Here is a 25957-nt window from a genome sequence, read left to right as displayed (position 1 = left end):
GATCAAAATATCCCTGACCAGTTATCTTAAAATTAACTTCTTTTTTTTGTCTTAATATTATACCACATTGTTGCTACTTTTGTTTAAATGTGTTAACGTCCATTGTTAATTATTATTTAATGTTGAATTTTTTTTTAAATTATTTGAAGGTGTTATCATAACTAGCTACATCGAAAAAGGAGTTGATTTTTTTTTACTTTCGATCTAAGTGAAATGACTTTATTAAAAATTATTGTTTATGATTTTTTTAGTGGCAGTTTGGATGCTTATTAGATCTAACATTAATTGTTAATTAAAATTTAAATCTTTATTGGTTAAGACTTCTGTTAAGTTTTTTATTTTTGTATTTCTGCAGCAACATTCAGTAGAATGTCGTCGTCAGTGGGGATGATGTGAGAGGGATACATGTAGCTTTATTTCTTAATCGTTCGTTGCATGACTGTCATTAAGATTACAGACTTATCCCTTTGTTTGGGTATTTCAATCCTAAGATGTCTGTCTGGCAGTCAAATAGATTAATTTTTCTGGTAGATTTCTCTGTTTACTGCTTCTTCAGGATTCTTTAAGTTCCTCTATTGGTTACCCCAGCCTGCCTACAACAACTAGAATGTAATTTACATTAACAATTCTTTCACATGTACCCACAGAACTTGGTTTGTGCCAAAGTTAAGCGACTCTACTGGGAAATTCTAGCTCATTATTTAATACTGCTTTACAGGAGACTACAGTGAACCTAAACTGACACCTAGGAAGGCACAATAGATTTTTTTTAGGTTGGCATTGCTTTGGGTTTTACAGTTACACCTCCTGAAACAATGCAATCTATTATATTGGGTGCCATCTCATGTAGGCATTTCGAAAATCAAAGAAGTAGGATAGATTGGCCAAAACAGATCATCTCATTCTCTGTCCCCTACAGCCTGTTGTATCGCTTACCTATCATGGATACCCTCGTTGTGGCTCAATAGAACAGCGGTCATCATAGATGCGTAAAATGGTGGTCTGATCAGACGTACTAGTAAGATGTTCTTGAGTACATCTCTTACCCACTGCGGTTCCTTAGTCTGCTCCAGCTGAAGACCCAGGAGCTCTATTTTCTGTTTAAATATTTCTATTGTCTTTTAGATTAGACAAAGAATCTGATTAGTGGGAAGTTTTTCATTTCTAAGGAGCTGAACCTTTAGACGTAAAAGCTCTTCATGCTGATAACATATAGTATCGTTTCAGCTTTTCTTTCTGATAGCGAGGCTTCACGATTGAGGTGTGAGTCCTAGTTTGGATCTATGTGATCAACCCTCTAGTAGACCAGGATCTCTGCTGCAGAATACCTTATTAAAATTAAATAAGTTTTATTAATACTACATTAAGTTACTTATCTCAACATGTTCATTCATGTTTTAAATTTTTTTTTCCAGCTTGCCAACTGAATGCTTGTGATGCAACATTCTGCGACTGCGTACTACAGACCTGCCCCACCAACCTCCCATAGGCCACCTAGGCCTATATTACCAAATCAGCCCTATACAAATGTGAGTAACGTATATATAACTTTTTAATTAATCCGTCTAAAGTTATGACATGTTTATTTTGATGATGAAGCTCCCCAGCTCTACTGAATGAACTTCAAAACTTAAACTAAGAACACTAAATTGTTTTAATTTCTTTCTTTAGGCTAGATGATTCAGTTATTGTCGCTAAAGATTTCTTTTAGATATAATTTTTTTTTTTCAACCCATTTTAATTTTGATAATTTAATTATTTTTTCTATTTGATTTTTTTCTCTTCATTTTAGCTAATTTATTTTAAAATATAGGCATTTTTTTTTTTAATTGAATATTTACAACTTTGCGTAACAAAGTAAGTTAGATGTACATGTAACGAGCGGAACTTGATCGATTGTCATCTTAGTGATGACCAACATTATCGATCAATCGATCGATATTTATAACAATGCTTCAGCTATTTTCAAGGATTGATTGGAAGTATACTAGTGAAAAGGTTATGCTAATAGAGGATTTGTGTCTGAAGCCAAAGCGTTGTTTGTGGAATTTGGGGGTAACGCAATATTTGGAAACTTCAAACAAAAAAAAAAAATAGGATTCTTTAACATTACGAATAGTTAGATTACTAAAATAGAAATTTGTATAACATGGCTGGATTTCGTACACAGTAGCCATCCAGTGTTCATGACAGCCGTTAAAAGTCCTTAATACTTTAGGGAGTGCTACTACCTCCGACCAGTCACAGACATTTCTGATGATCATTTGGCCCAGAGGTGCCTCAAAATTTCATGGGAAGAGTTGAGAGATTGACCGGTCTAGTATAAGTAAATTTCAATTTTGTGTTGTAAAGAATCCTGGGCAAAGAAGTGGATGATTAAAATGAACCCACAGAAATGCCACGTTTACTCTCCGGCGGGGCTCCTGTCCACCTGTCCTCTTCAACAGCAATCCTCTTCCTTGTACACAGATCTGGGTGCGCTACCTTGGGCTCCACATAGACAAGCGACTTACGTGGAACCCACAACAATAGATTTAAAAGATAAGCAATAAGGAAACGTGCACTATTAGTTTCTATTTCCATTCGGTTTTTACCAGTAACTTCTATGTTCAATATATCGTCTTTACAGGTCATAGATGACTTTAGCAGCCACTTTCCTATTGCCATACGATGAACCTTGCCCAGATTACCCTTATTGCCCTCTAAATTCACAATACAGGGACCTTTATCGCCTACTTTGTATCTATTTTTTTAGTGTATTTTTCACGTAATCATTTTTATATTTTAGGGTACCTGAGTTAGCCTCTAGTACATGAACTTTTGACTTACTGTATGCAATATTTTCCTCATTCGGGCGTTTATTTGCCTTTAGAGTACTTTTATTAGTATTATTGTCGCTATCAGTATTGGTATTTATTACTTCCATCATGTTAGTAAGTAAGCTAGTATTATTATTATGATTGATTATTGTGTTAGAAACATTTGGGTTAATATTAGCATTACTAAAAGATGACTTATCTGAAATTTTGCTAGTATTTTCGGGGGGCCCTTGGCCCCCGCTGTCTGCCGACATTTCCCTCTAATGCAACTTCTTACGGTTTATAGGGGAGACTGGCAATTCTCGGAAAATATCCTTACACAAACACAAAAACCACAGCGCACTGACACTGTCACTCACAACCGAGTTTTGACTTTGGTACGCCGCACTCAATCGCAGATACGCACAGTCTAAGAAATATGTGTAGATAATAAATATTTTAACCTCAAAATTATCACAAGTCGATTTAAATGATTTGAATTAATTATTAAATACTAAGACAAAATTTTCTGTGAATTTACTGTTGTAGCAAACCACAGAAACTGTGGCGAAACTACTTTACAGACTACTTGGAAGACGCTCTAAATTACCCATCGAACTCGAAACGCTTAATATACTGTAATATCCTCAAACCTATGTGGACTTACAGGACTAGAGCTGTGGGGTTCAGCCAAACCTACAGAACAAACGGACTGTACAAGTCATTTCAGTCAAAACTATTCCGCGACAGATAGTTGACGCTCCTTTCTACGGTGACTAGCCTCACTCTTCACACCGACCTCAACATTCCCTTCATAGACCAACTCGCCAAGACTAAATACCAAAAATTCCACACTACTCTCTCGACTAGCTCTAATCCTCTTGTACTGTCTCTCGCCTCCTCTGACATCCCTAACAATCCTACTCGCCGACTGAATCACCAGTGGCCCCGCGACTTCCTCGCAGTCTGAAGAACTAAACGTCATACATCTCCTATAGAGAGTGCTACCGCTGGGTAGTTTCTCTCCTCCTGCTCTCCTCCCGCACCAGTTCATCACTCTCTCCTCCTCACACTCTTCTCTCTCCTATAGAGAGTGCTACCGCTGGGTAGTTTCTCTCCTCCTGCTCTCCTCCCGCACCAGTTCATCACTCTCTCCTCCTCACACTCTCCTCTCTCCTATAGAGAGTGCTACCGTTGGGTAGTTTCTCTCCTCCTGCTCTCCTCCCGCACCAGTTCATCACTCTCTCCTCCTCACACTCTTCTCTCTCCTATAGAGAGTGCTACCGCTGGGTAGTTTCTCTCCTCCCGCACCAGTTCATCTCTCTCTCCTCCTCACACTCTCCTCTCTCCTATAGAGAGTGCTACCGCTGGGTAGTTTCTCTCCTCCTGCTCTCCTCCCGCACCAGTTCATCACTCTCTCCTCCTCACACTCTCCTCTCTCCTATAGAGAGTGCTACCGCTGGGTAGTTTCTCTCCTCCTGCTCTCCTCCCGCACCAGTTCATCACTCTCTCCTCCTCACACTCTTCTCTCTCCTATAGAGAGTGCTACCGCTGGGTAGTTTCTCTCCTCCTGCTCTCCTCCCGCACCAGTTCATCATACTCTTCTCATTTACTGATTGATACATATTGTAAATTACAAATAAATTAAAAAAAAAAAAAGTATTGTAAAAACTGAATACGGGTTAAGGTTTTTGCCTTTGGCAGTACCGTACCAAGTCCATAAGTCTACCATACTGGAGCTAGAGTATGGTTTTTGTCTAATTGTCGTTTGTTGGGCAAAATGAGTCTGGAGCAATTGTATTATAGTTTCTTTAACATTCTCTAACTGAGATGCAGTTCAATTCATTTAAGGCAAAGATAAGGGTCAAATTGGTTGCACAAATTATTAGTTTTGAATATTCCACAACTAGATTAAATTATTTTTTTTCTTTTCTGACATTTTGTCACTTTTTTGACATTCAAAATCTTTTATGTATTTAATTTATGTAGGGTAAATTAATTTTATTTTAAATATTTCTACACTAAATCATTAAACTAAATATTAATTCTTTGTTTAAAGAATGTTTAATTTAAATTATAGATATTATCCTTGATAATGAAATTCTACTAGCATTGATATAAAATGCCAGTGTTAGTATTAAAGTATCTAAACTCACACTGAAACAAACAAAGAACACTTGTCAACATAAATTCTGTTCACTATTCCTTAATATAAAATAATCTTGACCCAATTTTTATTAATAGACAAAACAAGTCACCCACTGCTGGAGTTGTATTTATTTTATTTTTATTTTTTTGTGTTCTTTATTTTGGGAATTTTAAAATTATTGTTCACGTTCTAATCAATTTATTTACTTTCTTTTACTTCTTAATTGTTAGGATCTTGCTTTTTGTGTAATTATCAGATAACAACATATATCGAATTCGAAATTGAATCGCAATATCGAATATCACAGTATCGAAGTCAGAGGACTTCGAAAATCATCTAGAAGGCCTTGTAAAAAAAAAAACGTTTTAAATATTTCACAATATGAGAAATTCTATAATTATTATTTTTTTAATGGGAATAATTATTGAAAATAAGCCCTAATTCCTATCGTGCAAATAGAAATTGTAATGAATTACGAAAACCTATTTTTAAAGCATCAAAGTTTTGGTTAAATCAAATTTAAATCCAACCTTTTTTTATTATTATTGCAAATTTAAGGAGAGGTTCTATATTTGGATTAATTATAATTTATGACAAACTAAATAATGGATTTTCTGGATCTTAGCGTTGCTTGGGTTTTATTAATCAATGGATGACTTAAACAAGATCTGAGCTTATTAGAAGTTATTAGTCGCAAGGTTTCAAAACTCTGCTTGATTTCTTTTAATTCTAAGTCTCTGTATGGCAGAGGTTTTACGCTTGCATCCATTATCCTGTAGTCTTATTGGTTAATTGTACATAAATTGTCGTTCTTGATGATAGGGAATCTAGGTTATACATTTTGCAGCAATTATAATCACTATTTGACCTTTTTTTTTTCTCTCTCTCTCTCTTTATGTAATCAGTTCAAAAATGTTATCTCAAAATCTCCCAATATTTATGTGTCTAAAACAAAATCATGAACCAAGAACTCGAATCTCCCGTTGAAACCCCCTCTTGAAACTAGCTAAATCTTGTAACTAGAACCTGTTTATCCATTCAAATCCGCTTATTTTTTTTCGCTCCCTTTATCCAATTATAGTAAACCCATGAGGCTTACCCAAGATACTTGAAACGGTAGCTGCTAACTTTGATCCCTTATCTTGGGTAAAGGCTACAGCATATTTTACGGGCTGACCCTAATGGGTTTTTCTTTTTCTCTCCCTCGTTTAAACCCACCGTTTTTTTGGGATGAATAATTGGCTCCCCCATACATTTATGGGGTGAATCATGAAATGGGGTTTAAAGGTGCAAATAGTGTATGATGTAATGAAGTTGATAATTTATCTTTTTTATTCCAAATTCTTTCTTTTACTGTATAGACTTAGCAAATTACTTTTTTTCTGCAACCATGTAGGGAAGTTCTCATTACTCAATTAAAATCAGCTGTGTAATGCCCAACTTCCCACACTAGTGGGGGGAAATTCCCATTAGTGTCACTTTCCGCACAAGTGAGTGGAAAAACTTTATTGTGCTTCCTTGATATAAGAAGTTTTGTTATTAACATAAATATTTTCTGTAAAACTTTAATAAGCTTATTTAAAGTAACTAAATAATTAAAAAACGAATATAAAAAATAAAATAAAAATTGAAAGGAATATAGAAATAAAAATAATACTTTAATAAATAATTAGATATTTTTAATTATAACAGTTAAAAAGGTTATAGTGTTACCTTATAGAAATTTAAAATGGATTCTAGTGATGCCTGTTTAGAAAACACTCCTCCATCAATAAAAGAAACAGCAGAAAATGTAATAAGTAATGTAAATACGTAAGTAATATAAATAATTGTAATATAACAATAAATGTTTATAATAAATAAAATACTTTTTGTAGACTGTAAAAATGAAATTTTTAATTTTATTAGTTAATAAATGGTTGCAGAAAAAATATAATATTTAACTCTAGTGTAAAGTATTTTCCTCACACTCGGCAATTTGCACTTGCACTCGCATCGCTTCGCTCGCTCGTGCGTGCAAACCCTGCCTCGCGTGAGGAAAAGTACTACTTTCCACACTTGTTAAATAAATAACTATTTAAAGTTGATTGCAAAATAATTCTTGCTTTAAAGTGTGAATCGATTTTGTACCATTTACCATTGTTTTTCTTGTCTTCATTGCCTTGAAACATGACCCTCTATAAGGTCTAAAACAGCCTTATGACTGAAAATGACTATCTACTTCTCTTTAGAAAGCATAGGCCTTTTCATTTTCTAACGAACAATGAAACTTTTGTTTGTATACGAGACGTCACTATTAAATAACGAGACTATTGCTATAAAACATTTTATTTTAAATTTATACATATTTAGTTATTATCACCTTCAATATACACCCCTCCCCTATCACTACAACGCTCCATGCGAATTTACCATTGTTCGAAACAGTGCTGGAAGTCTTTTTCTGTCAGCTCCTGCATGACGCGTGCCGCTTTTTCTTTCACAGCTTCAACCGACTGGAAATCGTGTTTCTTTTAATGCAGATTTGACTTTGGGAAACAGATAAAAGTGGGATGTTGTACTTGGCTAGAAACGTCTTGTGGCAGACAATACAGTGTGAGCCGTTGTCTTGATGGAGAACCCCGTGACTTGTTCTTTCACACAAATCGGGTCGTTTTTTTCCTTACTCTTTTCACAGAGTTGAGCAAGCACCTCACCGGTAGTAAAGTTGATTAATTATAAGCCGATATTTTTATCCGTTTTGTACGTGTGGAAGGGCTACCCGGGCGGTCATCATCTCCGACGTCGCCTTCTCGACCATCTTGGAAACGCTTAAACCACTCAAAAAAACTTGCGCACGTGATTAACATTCATCGCCATAAAGCTCTTTTAAGTTTCAGTAGCGGTTTTACCATGTATCATGTGAAATTTCAGGACAATTCGTTGCTCTACTACATGTGTAGTATCATGTTTTTGCGCAAAACGAAACTAACACCTCTTACACAAACGACGGTTCCGGTCAGACCGATTTCTCTACAAATACGGTGAGACGCTGCACAGCTCTCGGTCGTTAAGATTTGGTGCAGGATTTGATTCTATTTGTAGCAAAAGCACAACCTAAAATATTGTAAACTAAAATTTGGTTAAATGAAGTAATTTATTTTCTGGATCAGAGGTTTTTGGCCTTAAACGATTTTTGGTGACCTGTTAATTTTTTTTTTTTTTTGCAAATGAAGAGGGGTTTTTACGTAATTTAAAGACTGTAATCTTCCATGTTCCAGTATTTGGCTACTACCATCTGTGTGCGAACGGAAAAGACAGGGTCCTCTTTTAGTACATTGTATTGAATAGCCACGAGCTTGTTCACTGGCAGCATTTTAGGGGAGAAAACCAAAAAGAAAAAAGGAGTATTGCAACGCGAAAACGAAATAGTAAGGGGTAAGTGACCTCGAACACGGCAGTGGTGCGGAGAGGATATAGGAGTTAGAGTGGAGGTTCCAGAGGGATGGGCGTGGTACTCTGGCGGCAGTGTCGTGAAATTATTGATCAACTTCCCCTTTGGAGGCGGGGAGTTCTCTCTACCCTTGCCGCCTCCAACAGCAGCAGCAGTATTTACACACGCACACACGGCTGGATGAAAGTTTAGCGTACGCACTGCAACAAGGGGCCCAGGGCGCACTCTATGATCAACAGCAAAGTGGGAGCGAGTGAGAGACTCCTCTACTTCTTCGTCTTCCACAGTAAAAACCCACACAGTAGACTTGGAACACACGCACGTGCGCCAAAGAGAGTGAACACGTGGTCTTCACACTATTTCCTCCTATAAAGGAGCCTCGGCTAACACGCTAACCTTATCATACCCTCTTTGTTGTTCATGATTCTTTACCTTCCTCCCTTTTCAAGGATTTTAGGAACGCACGCGCGCATGTGTAAAACTATATATACACTGCCGCACTAGATCCCACTACTACTAACACAAAATAACTTTGTATTCGCGCATGCTCTATTTACTTTTTAAGGGCGCCCTTAGTTTTTAATAAAATTTTAAATACATTTTTTAGAACTACGCATTTTTTTGTTTTTTGTTTCTTTCACATTTTCTTTCTCTTTTAGTTTGAAGAGAATCTATAGTAATCTTACAATTTCTTGGATTTGGTAATTTCACCAAAATTTATCTGTTTTTCAGATCTCTTAAGCACAAAAAAAAATAAGTTTTTTACGCAAAATAGTGAAACAAAAATTTTAATTTTATGGGAGAAAATCAAGTTAAATGAAAACGAAATCCCAAAATATTACTTTTACTCTCCGCCGCATCACTCTTCCTCCATTTCTTCTATGGCTCAATTCCAATTCTTCCTGCCGAATGTTTGTCCCGTTATCTTGGGCTTTATTTAGACAAAAGACTGGACTTGGAACCCGCACATACGACTTAAACGAACTGAAGTTAACAGACGTTATCGACTACTTAAAAGACTACTAGACCAACGTTCAAAACTTTCACTTAATAACAAACGACTGATTTATAATTCTATACTGAAACCACCCTGGACGGACGGTATTGAACTGTGGGGGTTCAACGAAACGCTCCAATATTCAACGAATTCAATCTCTTCACAGTCAAAAATTCTCCGCACTATCTTTAACGGCTCCATTTTACGTCTCAAATCTAACTATCCACACAGACCTGGAATTTCCCGTTTGTAGGTCCAGGTTGCACCGAGAAACTCGCTACAAAAGTTTTCATCATCCAGAACTTGCACTCTCATTTCCAATCCTCTTGGTCCGCCATTTATCAGCTCATCACCATCCAGATCATCCTCCCAGACGATTAAAATCAGCCTGTGGCCTCCGCGATTTTCTCTCTCTTCTGAAGAGAGTAGCTAATCCTCGACTTAGGGAGTGTTATCACTGGGTAGCTTCTCCCCTCAATTAGTGAGAGTTCGTAGTGGTGTCAGTTATTGTCATTGTTACTTATAGTGCATCTAGCGCTGGTGAAACTTTACAAATAAATTTTAAAAAAAAATATTGTAGGTTTAGGGAAATGTATTGAGTTAGAATATATAGGCTTCGTGACCTTAAATTATTAAACTAAAGATTCAAGATTGGTGAGGAATCGGTCATATAAAAACAACAACTCGTCTTTTTGCCAACGTTTCGACAAATACGTATATTGTCTTCTTCAGGGCCTGGATATTACAAATACACAATTACAAACAATTTAGAGATTCAGTAACACAGAAAATCAGTAAAAAATACAGTAATCAGTAAACAGTCGAGTTAAACTCAACCAACCCGCATAGCCACGTAAGTTTTCAATAATTGTAAAGAATTTATTGAATTTTATATTTATATTACTGTTTTTTTTTACTGATTTTCTGTGTTACTCAGTCTCTAAATTGTTTGTATTTGTGTATTTGTAATATCCAGGCCCTGAAGAGGACAATATATTTGTCGAAACGTTGGCAAAAAGACGAGTTGTTTTTTATTTGGACCGATTCCTCGCCAATCTTGAATCCTCAGTATTGAATTAGGTTTAGCTTTAAAATTAACTTCACCCATGTTAGACGAATAAAATTCACGTAGGGTTGGCCGAAAAATTCAGTTTAAATTTTTGAACAAAAAAGTTATAATCTTATTTTTTTTTGGAGTTCCTCAATGCTGTGGTTTTTCTCAACCAAATATTTTCTTTTATTTTCAGCTTCCAACTGGATATATCCTCTTCTCGGAGACTGTGGAGGCTTTCTTGGACGCCATCTATTCACTTTTCCTTATCTCTGCTCTTTCTTGTTCTTGTTCTTCTTCTTCCTTCAGCTTCATAGTCTAGGATCTCTTTAGCCAATTATGTGGCCAAACTAACTAATTTTATTTTCCTTCAACTTCTGCAAAACACTTTTTTTTGGAAACGTTTAACTTCTTTCTTATTTCTTCGTTTCTTAAAGGTTTAAAGCCTTAATATTCTTTATTAAAGTCCTTTCTCCAGTAATCCATCTCAGTGGCTAGAAGCTATTTCCTTAAAGCCTAAAGCCATTTTTTCAAGGTTTTTCAGGTAGTACTATACTTTGTACCAAGCCAAGCATATATTGGGCCTTTTTGATACGGTTTAGAATAAAGGCCGTTCCATAATTCGGGGTTCAATTTGCCGATTGCTCTTTTTGCTCTCATATTTCTTTCCTATTATTTATACCTTATATTCAGATATACGAGGTGTGGCTATTAAATAACGAGACTATTGCTGTAAAACATTTTATTTTAAATTTATACTTATTTAGTCATTATCACCTTCAATATACACTCCTCCCCTATCCCAACAACGCTCCATGCGAATTTACCATTGTTCAAAACAGTGCTGGAAGTCTTTTTCTGTGAGCTCCTGCATGACGCGTGCAGCTTTTCTTTCACAGCTTCACAGCGGACTGAAATCGTGTTCCTTTTATAGCAGATTTGACTTTGAGGAACAGATAAAAGTCACATGGGGCCAGGTCAGGCGAATAAGACGGATGGCCTAAACCTGGGATGTTGTACTTGGCTAGAAACGTCTTGACAGACAATGCAGTGTGAACCGGTGAATCTTGACGGGTTGTCTTGATGGAGAACCCCGTGACTTGTTCTTCCACAAATTGGGTGATTTTTTCCAAGATTTGATTAATTATAATCGATATTTTCATCCGTTTTGGACGTGTGGAAGTGCGACCCGGGCGGTCATCATCTCCGACGTCTTCTCGTGGCCATCTTGGAAACGCTTGTACCACTCAAAAAACTCGCGTACGTGATGAACATTCAAACTTCTTTTAATCAGAATATAAGTTTCAGTAGCGGTTTTACCCAGTTTCATGTGAAATTTCACAACAATTCGTTGCTCTATGTTACTACTTGTGTAGTATCATGTTTTCCTCGGCAAAACGAAACTAACACCTCTTACCCAAACGACGGTTCCGGTCAGACAGATTTCTCTACAAAACACGTGAGACGCTGCAATCGAAAGAGAAGGCTTTACGCTGCACAACTGTCGGTCGTTAGGATTTGGTGCATGCATAGTTCTATCTGTAGCAGCATCAGTCTCGTTATTTAATAGCCACGCCTCGTATTTTTATTGGTAATTAGAATAATGTAGTAATTGAAGTAAGAGAAATCGTTTCAGGTAAATTCTTTTTTTGTAGCCTTAATATGACTAAGAATTGAGTGAGGTGATTAACATTAACTCATTACTCCTTACTAATTTCCCTGTCACGTGACTTCCCCCACTCTACTCCATTTTTTTTTTTAAACTTCCTTTATTCTTCTAAATTAATAATCTTCCTGCTTCGTCTTCTTTCTGTTTTTTATCTCCACCCAGTTTCATAATGGACTCTCATTAGACCGCCAAGCCACACAATATTATTCCCATTTTGTTTTCTACTACCGCTAGCCAGCGCCCTAAATTGTTTAAAACCTTTTCCTTTTACCTTGGTCCTCATTTTTATTATTTTGGAATTTAATGAAATATTTCTTTCTGCTTTTTAATTATTTGTTCAAATTGTTGTAACCCTCCGTTGTTTGCTTGTATTTTGAATCCTCTCGACGGTTTCTGAAGCAGTATAATAAGAAAAGCGGAATTGGATTAGCATTATCAGGGAATTGAAACTACAATAATCCAATGAATCGGAACACATGCCTGTCGGTTTTGTATTTTACAAACAACGCGGACACGTAACTATTTAGCTGTTTCTTGAAGCTGCATTGTTTTTTTGAAGCTGTAATGTGCTCGAAACCCTCATGAAAGGAAAATATAAAGAACTTGCTACTTATTCTCTCATATTACTTTTATCCAGTTGGTCACAACTTTTAAGTAATTCGTCACCTAGATTTCTTGATCGATGGCGTATATAATGTTCTTAACTGCAGAGCTGTTTATTGCAAAATAACAGAAGAATAAATTTCTTTGGCCACTTCCTATGCAAGTTCTTCAGGAAATCAAGACCCTAAATATTTACTTGATATGTTCAGCAGTAAAGGTCTAGTTAGATCAACACCCAGGAGCAGGTCAACACTCAATTCTAAATTCAGAACAATCCTTTATATTCTGGAACTCTTTTTACCACCATCTTTAATCGATAAAACAACAACAGCATCATTTAAAACTGAATTGAATAATATGGCACAATTTAGAAAACATTTTTTCTATAATTCTTAATTAATCCATAATTATTGGGTGAAGAACAGTATTTACGTTAATTTTTAATATGGCACAATTTAGAAAACATTTTGTTTAGTGATTGTGGCATCTTGTTGTCTCACTTGATTGCATCTTTTTTGCATAGCATATTGCAAATTATTTAATGCAACTATTCCAAGATGGCGCCAATTAAGGTTCAGTTTTATCTATTATTATTTAATTATAAATAATTATTATTACATAATTTGTAAATATTTATCGAAAGTTTTGTATCTAATTCAGCGTATTTGTAAAAGTTTATCACTGCAGCTGATCTAATTTTTCTGTAGCCCTTAAGGGATATTATTCCAAGAAAAAAAATAAATGTTCCTTTGTTACCGTTATATTTCATCTTCAATTCCATTAATTAGGAGAAATAAATAACTATTTATCGTAGAATAATCATTCTCTGTTAGAAAACGAGGAAGACAATCTATCAAAACAATGTATTTATACTTATATAAAGCGCATAAATACTTCTAAAGATACTCTCGTTAAGTTAAATAGAACGAGTCCATATTAAATGGTCCGCGTCACTTTATTATAATCGATGATTTTTGTACTTATTATTTTTATTATATCTATAAAAATATTAACATAAATTTAATTAATATATAATAAGCTTTTATTTTTAGCCGTTTTATTCAGTCGAGCTTGTCGAACTAATTTTTTTTTTTTGTTTAAAGATATTTGTTTTTTAAAATTGGCCCATTTGTTCCAATCTTATTTAAATTAATCTTTTATTCAATTCCTCTTACTCCTCGTATTAGGAGGAAGTAGATGAAAAGAGGATTTGATGACGTCATGCTTCCTTTTATTTAGTGAAATTACGTATTATTTAAACTTCAAGATTTGAGCAGGTTTTTTTAAATTATTTAAATAGCGATAAGAATAATTAGACGAAAGAACTTCTGTAAGAGATCATTCGTGTTTCTAAATTAGTTTTGTTCTGGTGGGTTTTTTGGGTTCAATATCTTATGATATCTTTATGATATTATTGAGGTTATTTGATAATTAATTAAAACTCTAAAGTGTGAAAGTTGTAACAGAAAGTCGTATGTTGAGGTCAGATCAGAGTTTTGTAATTAATATTCTAATTGGAACTAATTTCTTGGAGTTATATCCTAATTTAATGGAACAGAATGGTATACAAAAAGAGTGATGAGGTAGAGGGGTGTGGTTGCTGTCAGAAATAGAAGATTCCATGGAGAGGCGAAGATCTCTTAGCCGTAAGATTGGCGGGCAGTAACAATCGATTGTGTTGAGCCAATTTGCGCTCTACACGTTGGTGTGACAATGTTACTAACCACACTACATGGGGTGTCGTCACTTGCTCTGGGCTAGCGAAGAAGGGCCACAAGAGATTCCACCCCTCACGCATCCTTAAACTATACATGGAGGTCCTTTTGTTTTTCATCCTTTTTCCTACAGGCTTCTCGGGCTCCTTCTTCCTTTTTCTTTCTTTCCTTTTTTCTATTTTTAATCAAACATCGACTTCTAGAATCTTTCTACTCCTAAAGAGTTTCTACTAAATTTTGATCAGGAAATTTAGTAATACTTGCTGTAAGGCGTTGCTGGAATTTAAAATGTGTAATCTGCTGGAAAATTACAATATTTTTGAAAATCTAGGCTAGAAATTGAGCGTCCACCTAGTAAAAATACTGGTTTTTTTTAGACACGTTACTTCTTTTTATCCAAAGCAATGCTTGAAGGGTGTTTTTTAAAAAATAAACCTAACCTCGACATCAGCTGTCTCAGCGATTCTACAATTCTATAGCGTTTAGTTTAAATAAGGTTAAAATAATAAGTATTAGGTATTATTAATATTAGGAATTAAATAACAACCCTTGCTGGTCCTTTATTATATCCTACAATAATGTATTTTATTTCAACAAAATGTCATTAATAAAAATATCCTTATTTCTAATTTTCGTCAAATGATTATTAATTGTGATTAATAATAGTCAAAACTCAGTTAGTTGAAAAACGTTTCCATTTGACCGTATTTAGTATTAAATAGATAAGTAGAGAACTGAATTTACGATAATTTTTAATATGGCACATTTTAGAAAACGTTTTGTCTATAATTCTTAATTAATCCATAACTCTTGGGTAGAGAACTGTATTTACGATAATTTTTAATATGGCACATTTTAGAAAACGTTTTGTCTATAATTCTTAATTAATCCATAACTCTTGGGTAGAGAACAGTATTTACGATAATTTTTAATATGGCACAATTTAGAAAACATGTTGTCCTGGTGATTATGGCATCTTGTTGTCACTTGATTGCATCTTTTTTGCATAGCAAATTGCAGGTGTACATAAAGGCTATGAGTCATAAGGTTGTTTAGATTTTTTTTTTTACTTTTAAAATATATGTTGGTACACCTGGCAGCTGTGTGACGTCAAAGTAGGTGCTGCTATCTAGTTACACTTCTAGCACAACATTAACCAGTAATACAATAGTCGCTGTGTTCTTTCCCCCTCTCAACCCCTCCCACCATCACCTCTCACAATCACCGGCTTTTCTATCTAAATTTAACTTGTTTGCATTTTGTAGACTTGTTAGCGCAGCCTCATTGCAACGTAGCAGCAGCAGTAGGTCCTTTTTCTAACATGCTGGTGATAATGTTCTCTGTTTGAACTTCTAACTAATCGTCTCTCTCTGTTTTCTTTCATTTACGGATTTTCTTTTTTCACGCTGTTTTTATTTTATTTGTTTTATTTTGGGCAGAGAACAATGCCAGAAAATGCTACGGTCAGCCGGAAGTAATCCTACTTAAAAGATTTTCCGGTTTTTTGTGGCGGGGGGAAACGGCTTCTACAATTACCTTCATACTTATTGCGCTAATTTTATGTACGCAGATCCTAGAACTTTTATTTAAAACAATTTTCCAAGGAATATCGATTCTGGGCACTTCTAGGAAAAGAGTGGTGGTTCCCTTCTTCCCTCTAATGTGCCATCACTGTTTATTGTATCAACTTACCATCCGCACAGAATTAATAAGAATCAAATGCAAGTACAGCTAGGGGATCAGCTGTAGAGGGCAATATTAAAACGGTCCGCTAGGACTGTTGTATAAGGGTTGTTAGCCAAAAACTGCACCAGAAAAAGCGTAACGTTGAAAAACACCCAAATTTGACAATTTTTTTCTCTTTTTCTATAAAAGATAAAATTCCCAAATTTTCTTTATAATATAGGGCAAATTGTAATTTTTTTGCAACAACCCAGATCTTATAGATGTCGAGAAAAAAGTTGCCGAAAATGAGGAAAAACGGCATTTTCAGAAAATGTTCTTGTTCTTCTTTTATTTTTATCACAAACAACTTTAAGATTTTATTTAAACCTTAGGCTGGAAACATAGTGGAGCGGCGCGCAAAGCGGCGATGATAGCGAAGAGCAAAGCGGCAAAAACAAAAACTAGAAATAGATAGAGTTGCTCTATCTTCGCTTTGCTCGCCACTATGCGCGGTCCCATATGTTAACTTGTGTTTGATTTCGCCGCTTCGCTCTTCGCTATCATCGCCGCTTTGCTCGCCGCTCCACTATGTTTCCAGCCTTATATAGTGATTCAAAAAAATAAAAATAAATTTATAACTTTTACTGGAACCAATTTCCTCAGAAAGTCGACTAAGAGTGCAAGGGGAGGTGATAGATTCCGTCTTAAGTGTTAAGAATTAATTGTGACTCCAACGTTTCGGAATTGAAAAAGAATTTCTGAATTAGAAACTTGAGAATCGTTGAAAGAAAAAGTCGTTTGATTGTTCATCCTAAATATCTTTTTGGTAAAAAAAAAAAAAACTAATCCATCAAGTGAAATATAGCTCTTTTGATGGAAGAATAACAATAGCAGCCATTTTCCTAAAATATTAATTACGATAAATGTTAAAATTAGCGATAATAGAGGTAGAATTATGAATACAAAGAAGTTCCAGTTTGAACAGGATTGTTTATCTTTAGACTATCTTACTCTCTTTAATCTTCTTCATCTAGTCCTCCTTCCAAGATATCTCTTTGTTTCTCTCCTCTCTCGAACTGTTAAACTTTCTTCGTACTTGTTTATTTATATGCTTTAATATACTTTCTCAAATAATGATATCTTGAATTCTTCTTAATAATAAACTGATTTATTCATAATAAAGTATTATATATTAACAATAAATTAATTCTATTTTATATAAAGTGATTCCTTCATGCCTGATGTTATTTCAGTTTTTCTTATTAATAATATTAGCATTTAATATTAATAAATAATATTAAATTGAAAGTTATTATAAACTCTTCTGGCACACTTCCACACCATTACCGCAAGATTGTGCTGTGCAAATTTTTTATTTTTTTACTTATTCGATTCTCTTTTTAATTCCCTAGCTTTTTCTAATAAGCAAATGACCAAAATAGAGAATCTGAACGAAGTATTGAGTCATTCAAAAATCTTATTTTAACTACCAAAGTAGCGATGATAGTGTTACTAAGTTTTAAGCATTTGTAAAGGCATACTAATAGTTTGTTTAACATAACTAATATTCGTTAAATTTGATTAAATATGCGACGTTAGCATTAACACACGTCTATTTATTCTATCCTTTTTGATTCAATCAAAAATCAATGATCTTCAATGATTCAATTAAATCTATCACTAAGAAAAGTCTTATCTTTGTGGCTTGAAAAGGTGATAATCCGTTTAAGTGATTTTTTTAGTATATTCTTTCTTGGTCAATATCGACAGCGAACGTCGAAACTATTGTATTCTAAGACAAAGGTAAATCGGCAGAAAATATTAAAAAAATGAAAAATCCAGCAGGACTCCAGCTTTTATTGGAACTAGAAATGTGAGCGGGTCTTTAATGAATTAAATTTACCTTTGGGAATGCGAGAAATATTTTTAAAAATAATAATAATAATTCGAAATTTGATTTTCTATATAAAAAAAAAAAATTGCTAAGTTGGAATCAAGTCTGATAGATGAATTTCTCTTGGATAAGCAGCGTATCAGGGATTTTTCCCAATCTTATAGTGTATGGCAAATTCTCTAGGAGGTCAGCAGAATGAAAGGGCTTATATCCTAAAAGCCCTATCCTAAATCCTTTAAGGTAACTTCTCTACTTTAGGTTAGCTGACATATATTTATAGTCTAGAGATTGTGACGTAGTGTGGATAACCACATTTTATTTTAAAAATAAGATTTGGAAGAAAATTACTAAAGAATTTTGTATAAGTCGAACTTTTATCACACGGGAAGTTGTATGTTTGTAATAAGTGCAATAAGTGAGCCAGTGCCATTTAAATTAAGTAGCAATTGAAAATTACAATATTCAAACAATTTTAAGTAAAAATGATTATATCAAAAGATGAATAAGAAACAGTTCTCTTATAGAGAGAAACAAAAAATACTTCAACAATAACATCAACAATGAATACTAATTTTTAACTTGTATTCAATTAAAGAATACATCAAAAAAGTTCAGAAAACAGTATGGGTAAACAAAGAATAATTGCCAAATTTGAACATACTGTTGATTAAAAAGAAAAGATTCAGGAATACATAAAAAAAAAGTCAAGAATTCAATCCCATAAAACAACTTGAGGAACTAAGAAAGCTAATTTTGAACTTATAGTCAACTAAAAACAAAAGTTTGAAGAATACATTAAAAAAGTTTAGAAAACAATTTGGAGAGCTCTAATTTAGTACTTTTAGTTGATTAAAATAGGAAGATTAAAAAGTACATTTTATAGTTTTAGATATCCAATTTCAAAAAAAACACTTTTGGATAAAACAATGTCAATTCATTAAAACAAAGGATGCTTTAAACTTATTGTCGACGAAAAAGAAACGATCAAAGAATACATGAAGAAGGTTTAGAAATCAATTTAAAAACTATTGTAGTATTCAAAATTAAAGAATTAACCTACACTGAACTTAGATGTAGCACTAATATAGTATTAATTTGTAAGATATAATTTAATGATAACATGCTATTTCCATGCAAGAATAATAAAAATATAAAATAAGTAATTAATAATAAAGCCTTACCTTGTTTAAGGAATATCCAAGTTCATCAGCATCTCAGTAGATCACCAGTCCAATAGCACTTGACACTTGACACTAGTTAATATAATTCACAACACTATTCGCACTAAAACTGTATATCACGCACTAAGTATAACTTAAACACAATTTATAAAACTAAATTTCACTTTAACACGCACTAATATTCACTTAAAAGTCACGTTAATAAAGAAGCACGTCACTAACGAGTTAAAGATGGCCGCCGGTAACTGGCCAGCTGATCAGTTGGTAAATTAAGGTTAAACAGGGTGGCCAACTTTTCTTTCCATTCATTCATAATCTACAAATAAAATGTAATTATTATATATGTAATTAGAGAATTAGGGATTTTTATTTCATCGATTTATTTTAAAGTCGACTTTAAAATATAAAAGAAGATTTTATTAAATCAACGCATGGAAAGAAAGATCTGACTTGAACACTAACAAGACAAATTTTCTTTCAGCTTAAATTTCTTTTCTTTTTTTTTTTCACAAAGCCATTAATTACATTTTATTTTGGTTAGTCACCCTGTTTAGATAACCTTACTTAACCAGCTGATCAGCTGGCCAGTAAACGGCGGCCATCTTTAACTCGTTAGTGACGTTTCTTTATTAACGTGTTCTTTTAAATGAATATTAGTGCGTGTTAAAGTGAAGTTCGGTTTTATAAATTGTGTTTAAGTTATACTTAGTGCGTGATATACAGTTTTAGTGCGAATAGTGTTGTGAATTATTTTAAATTCTGTCAAGTGTCAAGTGCTATTGGACTGGTGATCTACTGAGATGCTGATGAACTTGGATATTCCTTAAACAAGGTTAGACTTTATTATTAATTACTTATTTTATATATTTATTATTCTTGCATGGAAATAGTATGTTATCATTTAATTATTGGTTATTGATGGTGCAACGTCTTCATTACGTTCTATGTAGGATATTCTTTAATTTGAATCCTACAAAAAATGGTTATATTTTTTCTAAGCGTTTTTGTTCCATTGTTATATCTTTTTATTTATATATAAATCGACAATAAGTTGATTCAAGTTGATTTGGGAATTGATTTCTTTACCTCTTAATATATCCTTTAATATTATATTTTTGTAGATTAAAAGTTCAAAAGTAGCATTCTTTGGTTCCCTAAATTGTTTTTTGGATTGGATTTATAAATTTATTTGATGTATTCTTTGATAGTTTCTTTTTCATCGACATAAATTCAAGAATTCTTGGTTCTCCCATGGTGTTAGTATAAGAGATTTAGTTTTCAATCTGTCAGATGACTGAGAGCGACTAGTTTATGTTGAATAGGATAGTAGGAACTGTTGTGTATAATAGTGTTAGTGGACGTGGGCTTTCTGGAATATTCCGAATTCTACGATGTTGTCTGTTACAGTAAGTGTGAAGTTAGAGTTGTATCGTTCTCATCTTAGTGTGTGAAATTTATTTTCGGATTTAGGCTGTTTAGTTAAGGCAATACTTTGCATGTAAAAACCAAATATCTTTTAAGTATGAGTAGTGAGTCGTCTATATAACGTGTTTTAAAATGTTACATCGAATTTTACCTTCAATCGTATAACACACGTATTCGGGGTGGTGTAATTAAATCTTTTAATCGATTTATTTTAAAGTCAACTTCAAAATAAATCGATTAAAATCAAAATTATGGATTAATTTGTTATTTTCTTGCGAAGTAGAATCAGGTTCCATCTATTGTTCTCCGCCATTTTGTATGTTTACTTGCATAGAGTTGTTATTTAACGATTTTTAATGATTTAATGATACCTCCTATTACAAACAATCGTAAGTTAAATACTGGGTGCTACACTTTACTGAACAATTTTATTAATTTTAGTAATCTTTTACTAAATTTAGAACTTTGTAGAAGTTAGAACTAGAGAATAGTTTTTGGTTTGTGCTCAAATAAATTTAAAAATGGAAAAAATGAAGAAATAGTCGGTTAAAAGTTGACACAGAAAGTTGTCTGAGACGGTAGATATTAATGGGATTGTTACATAACCTACTTATTTAAGCTCCAACTGAAGTCTTATTAGTAACTTTTTGTACATGTGCCTTCTGTATTTCAACTTAATGAAATGTTCAAAAATAACGGAAAACTTAAATTGTATTATACATCTAAAATATTATCTTCCAAGTGAATAATTTTTAATTTTCTATTATTTAAATTAAAAGTTGTTTCGTTAAACACGCCCTCAAGTTTATTATCTTAATTCAAAATTTACAAATTTTTATTGAAACTAGTCTTAAATGTAGACCCCTTCATTGAATAAATGTAGTTTGTGAACAGTTCGAGATTTATGAATGGCTCAGATTACAAATCACTTTGAGACCTCCTGTAACTTCTCCAACCATTGGTCTGGTTCGAGACAACATCCACTTTTTGGGCTCCTAGAAATTTAACATTACGGGGGGGGGGGCTAGACCAAAAAATTAATAATTAACATTAGATCATCAAGATCTAAGGAACCCTTAGGAGCTCATGGTTTTTCTTGAAGGAACCTCCATGTTTAAGTAGCAGATAAAATAGTTTATCAAAGCCTTTTTTTCTACTCAAATTCCCAAAATTATTCTTGTATCTTTATTTAATTTTAATACAAAACCTCTTAATAAGACAATTGTATAGTGGAGGTAGCGAATTAGGGGCCTTCAACCTTCCTACACTTTTAGGAACCCTTCGAGCTCATGGTCTTTCTTGAAGGAACCTCCATGTTTAAGTAGCAGATAAAATAGTTTATCAAAGCCTTTTTTTCTACTCAAATTCCCAAAATTATTCTTGTATCTTTATTTAATTTTAATACAAAACCTCTTAATAAGACAATTGTTTAGTGAGGTAGCGAATTAGGGGCCTTCAACCTTCCTACACTTTTAGGAACCCTTCGAGCTCATGGTCTTTCTTGAAGGAACCTCATGTTTAAGTAGCAGATAAGATAGTTTATCAAAGCCTTTTTTTCTACTCAAATTCCCAAAATTATTCTTGTATCTTTATTTAATTTTAATACAAAACCTCTTAATAAGACAATTGTTTAGTGGGGGTAGCGAATCAGGTTTTATTTTATTTATTTTCTAGAATACATTTTCTGAATAATTAACTTTTAAATTTTATAAAAATTGATGCGTCTTGATTGGTGTATTTGAAGCACGTGACTTTTACCGAATTTCAAGATTTTATTTTATCCATAAAATACGTATTTATATTTATTTTTTACAATCAACTGCCTTTTTGTATCCAATTTATATTAATACACATTAGTTACTAATTGCGGAACCCAAGTCAACGTACGAGGGAACCTTATCAGGGTAGCGCGGAACCCAGGTTGTATACCACTGCCTTAAAATTTTTTGCCCAAGTAAAGTAGTATTGCGACCATGCTAATTTCTTGATATGAGCTTTCAGTTGTAAACATCCATTTCGAGTCCTCAGTGCTCAAAAAATTGGGCACAATCATATATTTGATTATATAAGTTGAGTTAGAAATATTAAATGACAATATTTTTAACATCATAGGTTAGTTATGTCTTCTTCTGTTTTCGACTGTTTAGGTCGAAAACTTGGGTAAAGATAAATTAAAATATACGACCAAAAATTGGCATTATTCTTTCTTCCATTTAATGAGTCAATCACAAAAAAAAACAATGAAAAATACAACGCATTACTTTACTTTTACTTTTTTTATTTTTAATATTAAATTAAAATTGTAGTTTTAGAATTTTAATAGTTGTAATTACAAAACGTTTTGTGAGTAGTAAAACCAGATTTGTTTTTAAATATATACTCCGCATAGCTTAAAATTGAATCAATAATAGTAATAATTAAATATTTCAAATAAACCGAAACACTAAAAATCAGAAAATAAAGAGCTAAACTACTGAGAGATACCAAATCTAGTAATAAATTGAAATAAACTTATAATAATATAACTGAAATATGGACTTCAGAAATATTAAATAACAGAATAAATACTACTGGCCAAAAGTGCTAAGAGATATTGCTGTATTACAAATCATATTCAGCACAATTATATTATTAAATACAGTTAAAAGCAATCAGTTTATATTATATAATAATAAAAGCTATACTATAATAACGCAACTTAAAAGCTCTAATAGTATAATAATAATACAGATTATTAATTTTAATCAAATTATCCATGGTAAAAAGCTCAGCAAGTCCATAAATTGGTTCCCTCTACATATTTATCGATATAATGTTTTCAGAGTGAGCTATAAATAGAACAATACAAATAGAAATGATTTAAATCTTCTTCTTTCTTCAAATTGTACATAAAATTAAATAAACTAAATGATATTTATTTCCTTTATGAAAGATAAACAAATTATTATTGCCAAATTGAATCGATAAGATAGTTAAAAGAAAAAATCATAAAACTCTGTGCTGAACTTATTTTACTAGATAAGATTAAATTAAATTATCGATATTTATTATCGATATAATAATTTTAATAAGTCGAAAATACAATAGAAAACCTTGACTATGTGTCCGTACGCACGTATGTATGTTTCTTGTATTTATTGTGGCCCTCACTACTGCACCCTATCCACTTATTATGGCCCTACTATCTAGGGCCCTTCTTGTGTTACTCGACCACAAAGGAAAGAGAGTTAACATATGCTAATATACATATTCTAGTAGCGGTATAGGAGATGAAGGGAGAGGATATGATATCTTCTGTTATTGTCTCGTCTTTATTGTGAGTGTGTTTGTGTATTAAGAGAATGTCCTTTCTATCTTCATTCTTCGTATTGTTGTATACTGTATTTATCTAGAGCTTATGTTTCTCCTTTCTACTTCCGCCTTAATACGTCGTACTTCCTTTTCTTTTTTGAATAAGAAGACAATGTGGGCTACAAAAGTTCTGTCTTTAGAACAATTCTTTCTTCAAAGTTGTAAAATTTATAATAGACTTTTACCTACTTATATTTTTTCTCAAGCTACAGCTAGCTCACTTTTAACTTACCCTATTCTTATAAGCAGGTATGCCAATAGAAAGGGACTTTTTTTTTTATTGCTAAGCTTTATTTATAGTTTGCAGTTTAAAAAATAAAAATAAAGAAATGAGTAATTGCTTTTGAGAAATATTTTTTTTTATGCATTAGGGTAAAGTGCCCCAAATTTCGTCCCCCTTATTTAAAACAATCGCCAAGAATTGCACACTAATGGCAATTTAATCGTACCGTAATCATAGGTCAAGAAGTCTTGGCATATGGGGTACATTAAAAATGATGTGATAATTACTTTTATTTGATGATAAAACAAATTTATCCTGATTCACCCACAGCCATTACATTACTCTACATTCTTTAAAATGATGGTTATGGTTTCTTCGATCGTTATCGATAGATGATTTTTTGGTGAATATCGAGGTACGGTCTTAAATAAAAACAACATTTTTGCTTTATACCAACGTTTCGGTAATTTTTACTACCTTCTTCAGGGTCTGTACAAAAGGAATATTACACTAATATAGATAAAATTGAAAACTATAAAAATAAATAAAGAAATAATTTTTATATATTTATAATTTTATATATATAAAGCAAACATGCTTTACTGTAAATTTCTTTTATTAACCATTAAATAAAATCCAAGGCCTAAGACCGGGAATCGAACCCAGTACCACAATACATCTTAGCTTCGCAGGTCTCACCTCTAACCGCTCGGCTACCGTGGCGCCTCCCTGTATAGTATTATAAATAACACAATATTCTTTATCACCCAATATTTTTTAATTTTTTTTACTTGAGGCCGAGGGGACGAAATTAAGAAAACTTTTTTTTAAACAATTAAAAGTGTACTTTTTTTTAAATTATATTTTTTGCGTTACTTGTATGATTTTTTTTAAACAATATTATTGCAAAAATCAATAACTGATTCTTCAAGGAAACAATAGAAATTTTGTCGAAGTTACGAGGGTCGTTTGAAAAGTCCGTGCAAAGTCAGAGAGATAGCACCACTGGCGCGTATCGAGGTTATGTTTAGTTAGTAGCATCTCTTGGAAGAACACACACCAAGTTTCAGCCAGATCGGTCTATTTCTTTGTGTTTGGCATTCGTTTGAATCGAGAAAGTCGAGTGATTTTCAAAAAATGGACGAAAAAGAATTTCGTGTGTTGATTAAACACTACTTTATGAAAGGCAAAACGCCTCAGGAGACTAAAGAGAAGCTTGATAAACATTATGGTGACTCTGCACCTTTGATTAGAACAGTTTATAAATGGTTTCAAAATTTTCGGAGTGGCCATATGGGCACAAGTGACGCTGAACGTTCTGGACGCCCTGTTGAGGTTACTACTCCAGAAATCATTGATAAAATCCATGATATGGTGATGGATGACAGAAGAGTGAAGGTGTGTGAGATTGCTAGTGCTGTGGGCATCTCGAATGAACGGGTACATAATATTTTGCATCAACATTTGGACATGACAATCCGCAAGATGGGTGCCGCGATTGCTCACGCTTGACCAAAAACGAAATCGTGTGAAGTGTTGCAAGGACGGTTTGCAGCTGTTCCAGAAGAATCCGCAGGACTTTAAGCGTCGTTTCGTCACTGTGGATGAAACATGGATACATCACTACACTCTTGAGTCCAAAGAACAATCTAAACAATGGGTTACCAAGGGGGAATCTGCGCCAAAAAAGGCGAAGACCGGAAAGATTATTGCGACTGTCTTTTGGGATTCGCAAGGAATAATCCTCATCGACTATCTGGAAAAGGGTAAAACTATTACAGGTGCATATTATTCATCGTTATT

At 33.4% G+C, this 25957-nt stretch overlaps 1 protein-coding gene across 26 annotated transcripts in view; it reads left to right on the top strand.

The window, feature by feature from the left end:
- Positions 1 to 25957, top strand: part of shep (RNA binding motif single stranded interacting protein alan shepard) — a 392464-nt gene that overhangs the window by 3045 nt on the left and 363462 nt on the right. For all 26 annotated transcript variants that reach the window (XM_074114614.1, XM_074114612.1, XM_074114613.1 and 23 more), the window contains exon 3: positions 1416 to 1529. In XM_074114614.1, the coding sequence (XP_073970715.1) occupies positions 1428 to 1529 (102 nt within the window). In that variant the 5' untranslated portion in view covers positions 1416 to 1427. The remainder of the gene's footprint in view (positions 1 to 1415; positions 1530 to 25957) is intronic.

The sequence above is a fragment of the Rhodnius prolixus genome, unplaced genomic scaffold (genome assembly GCF_049639745.1).
Source record: "Rhodnius prolixus isolate KJV_2025 unplaced genomic scaffold, Rpr scaffold_7, whole genome shotgun sequence".
NCBI classification, from domain to species: domain Eukaryota; kingdom Metazoa; phylum Arthropoda; class Insecta; order Hemiptera; family Reduviidae; genus Rhodnius; species Rhodnius prolixus.
Note: the sequence above shows the minus strand (reverse complement) of the source record. Positions and strands in the feature narration are given on the sequence as shown.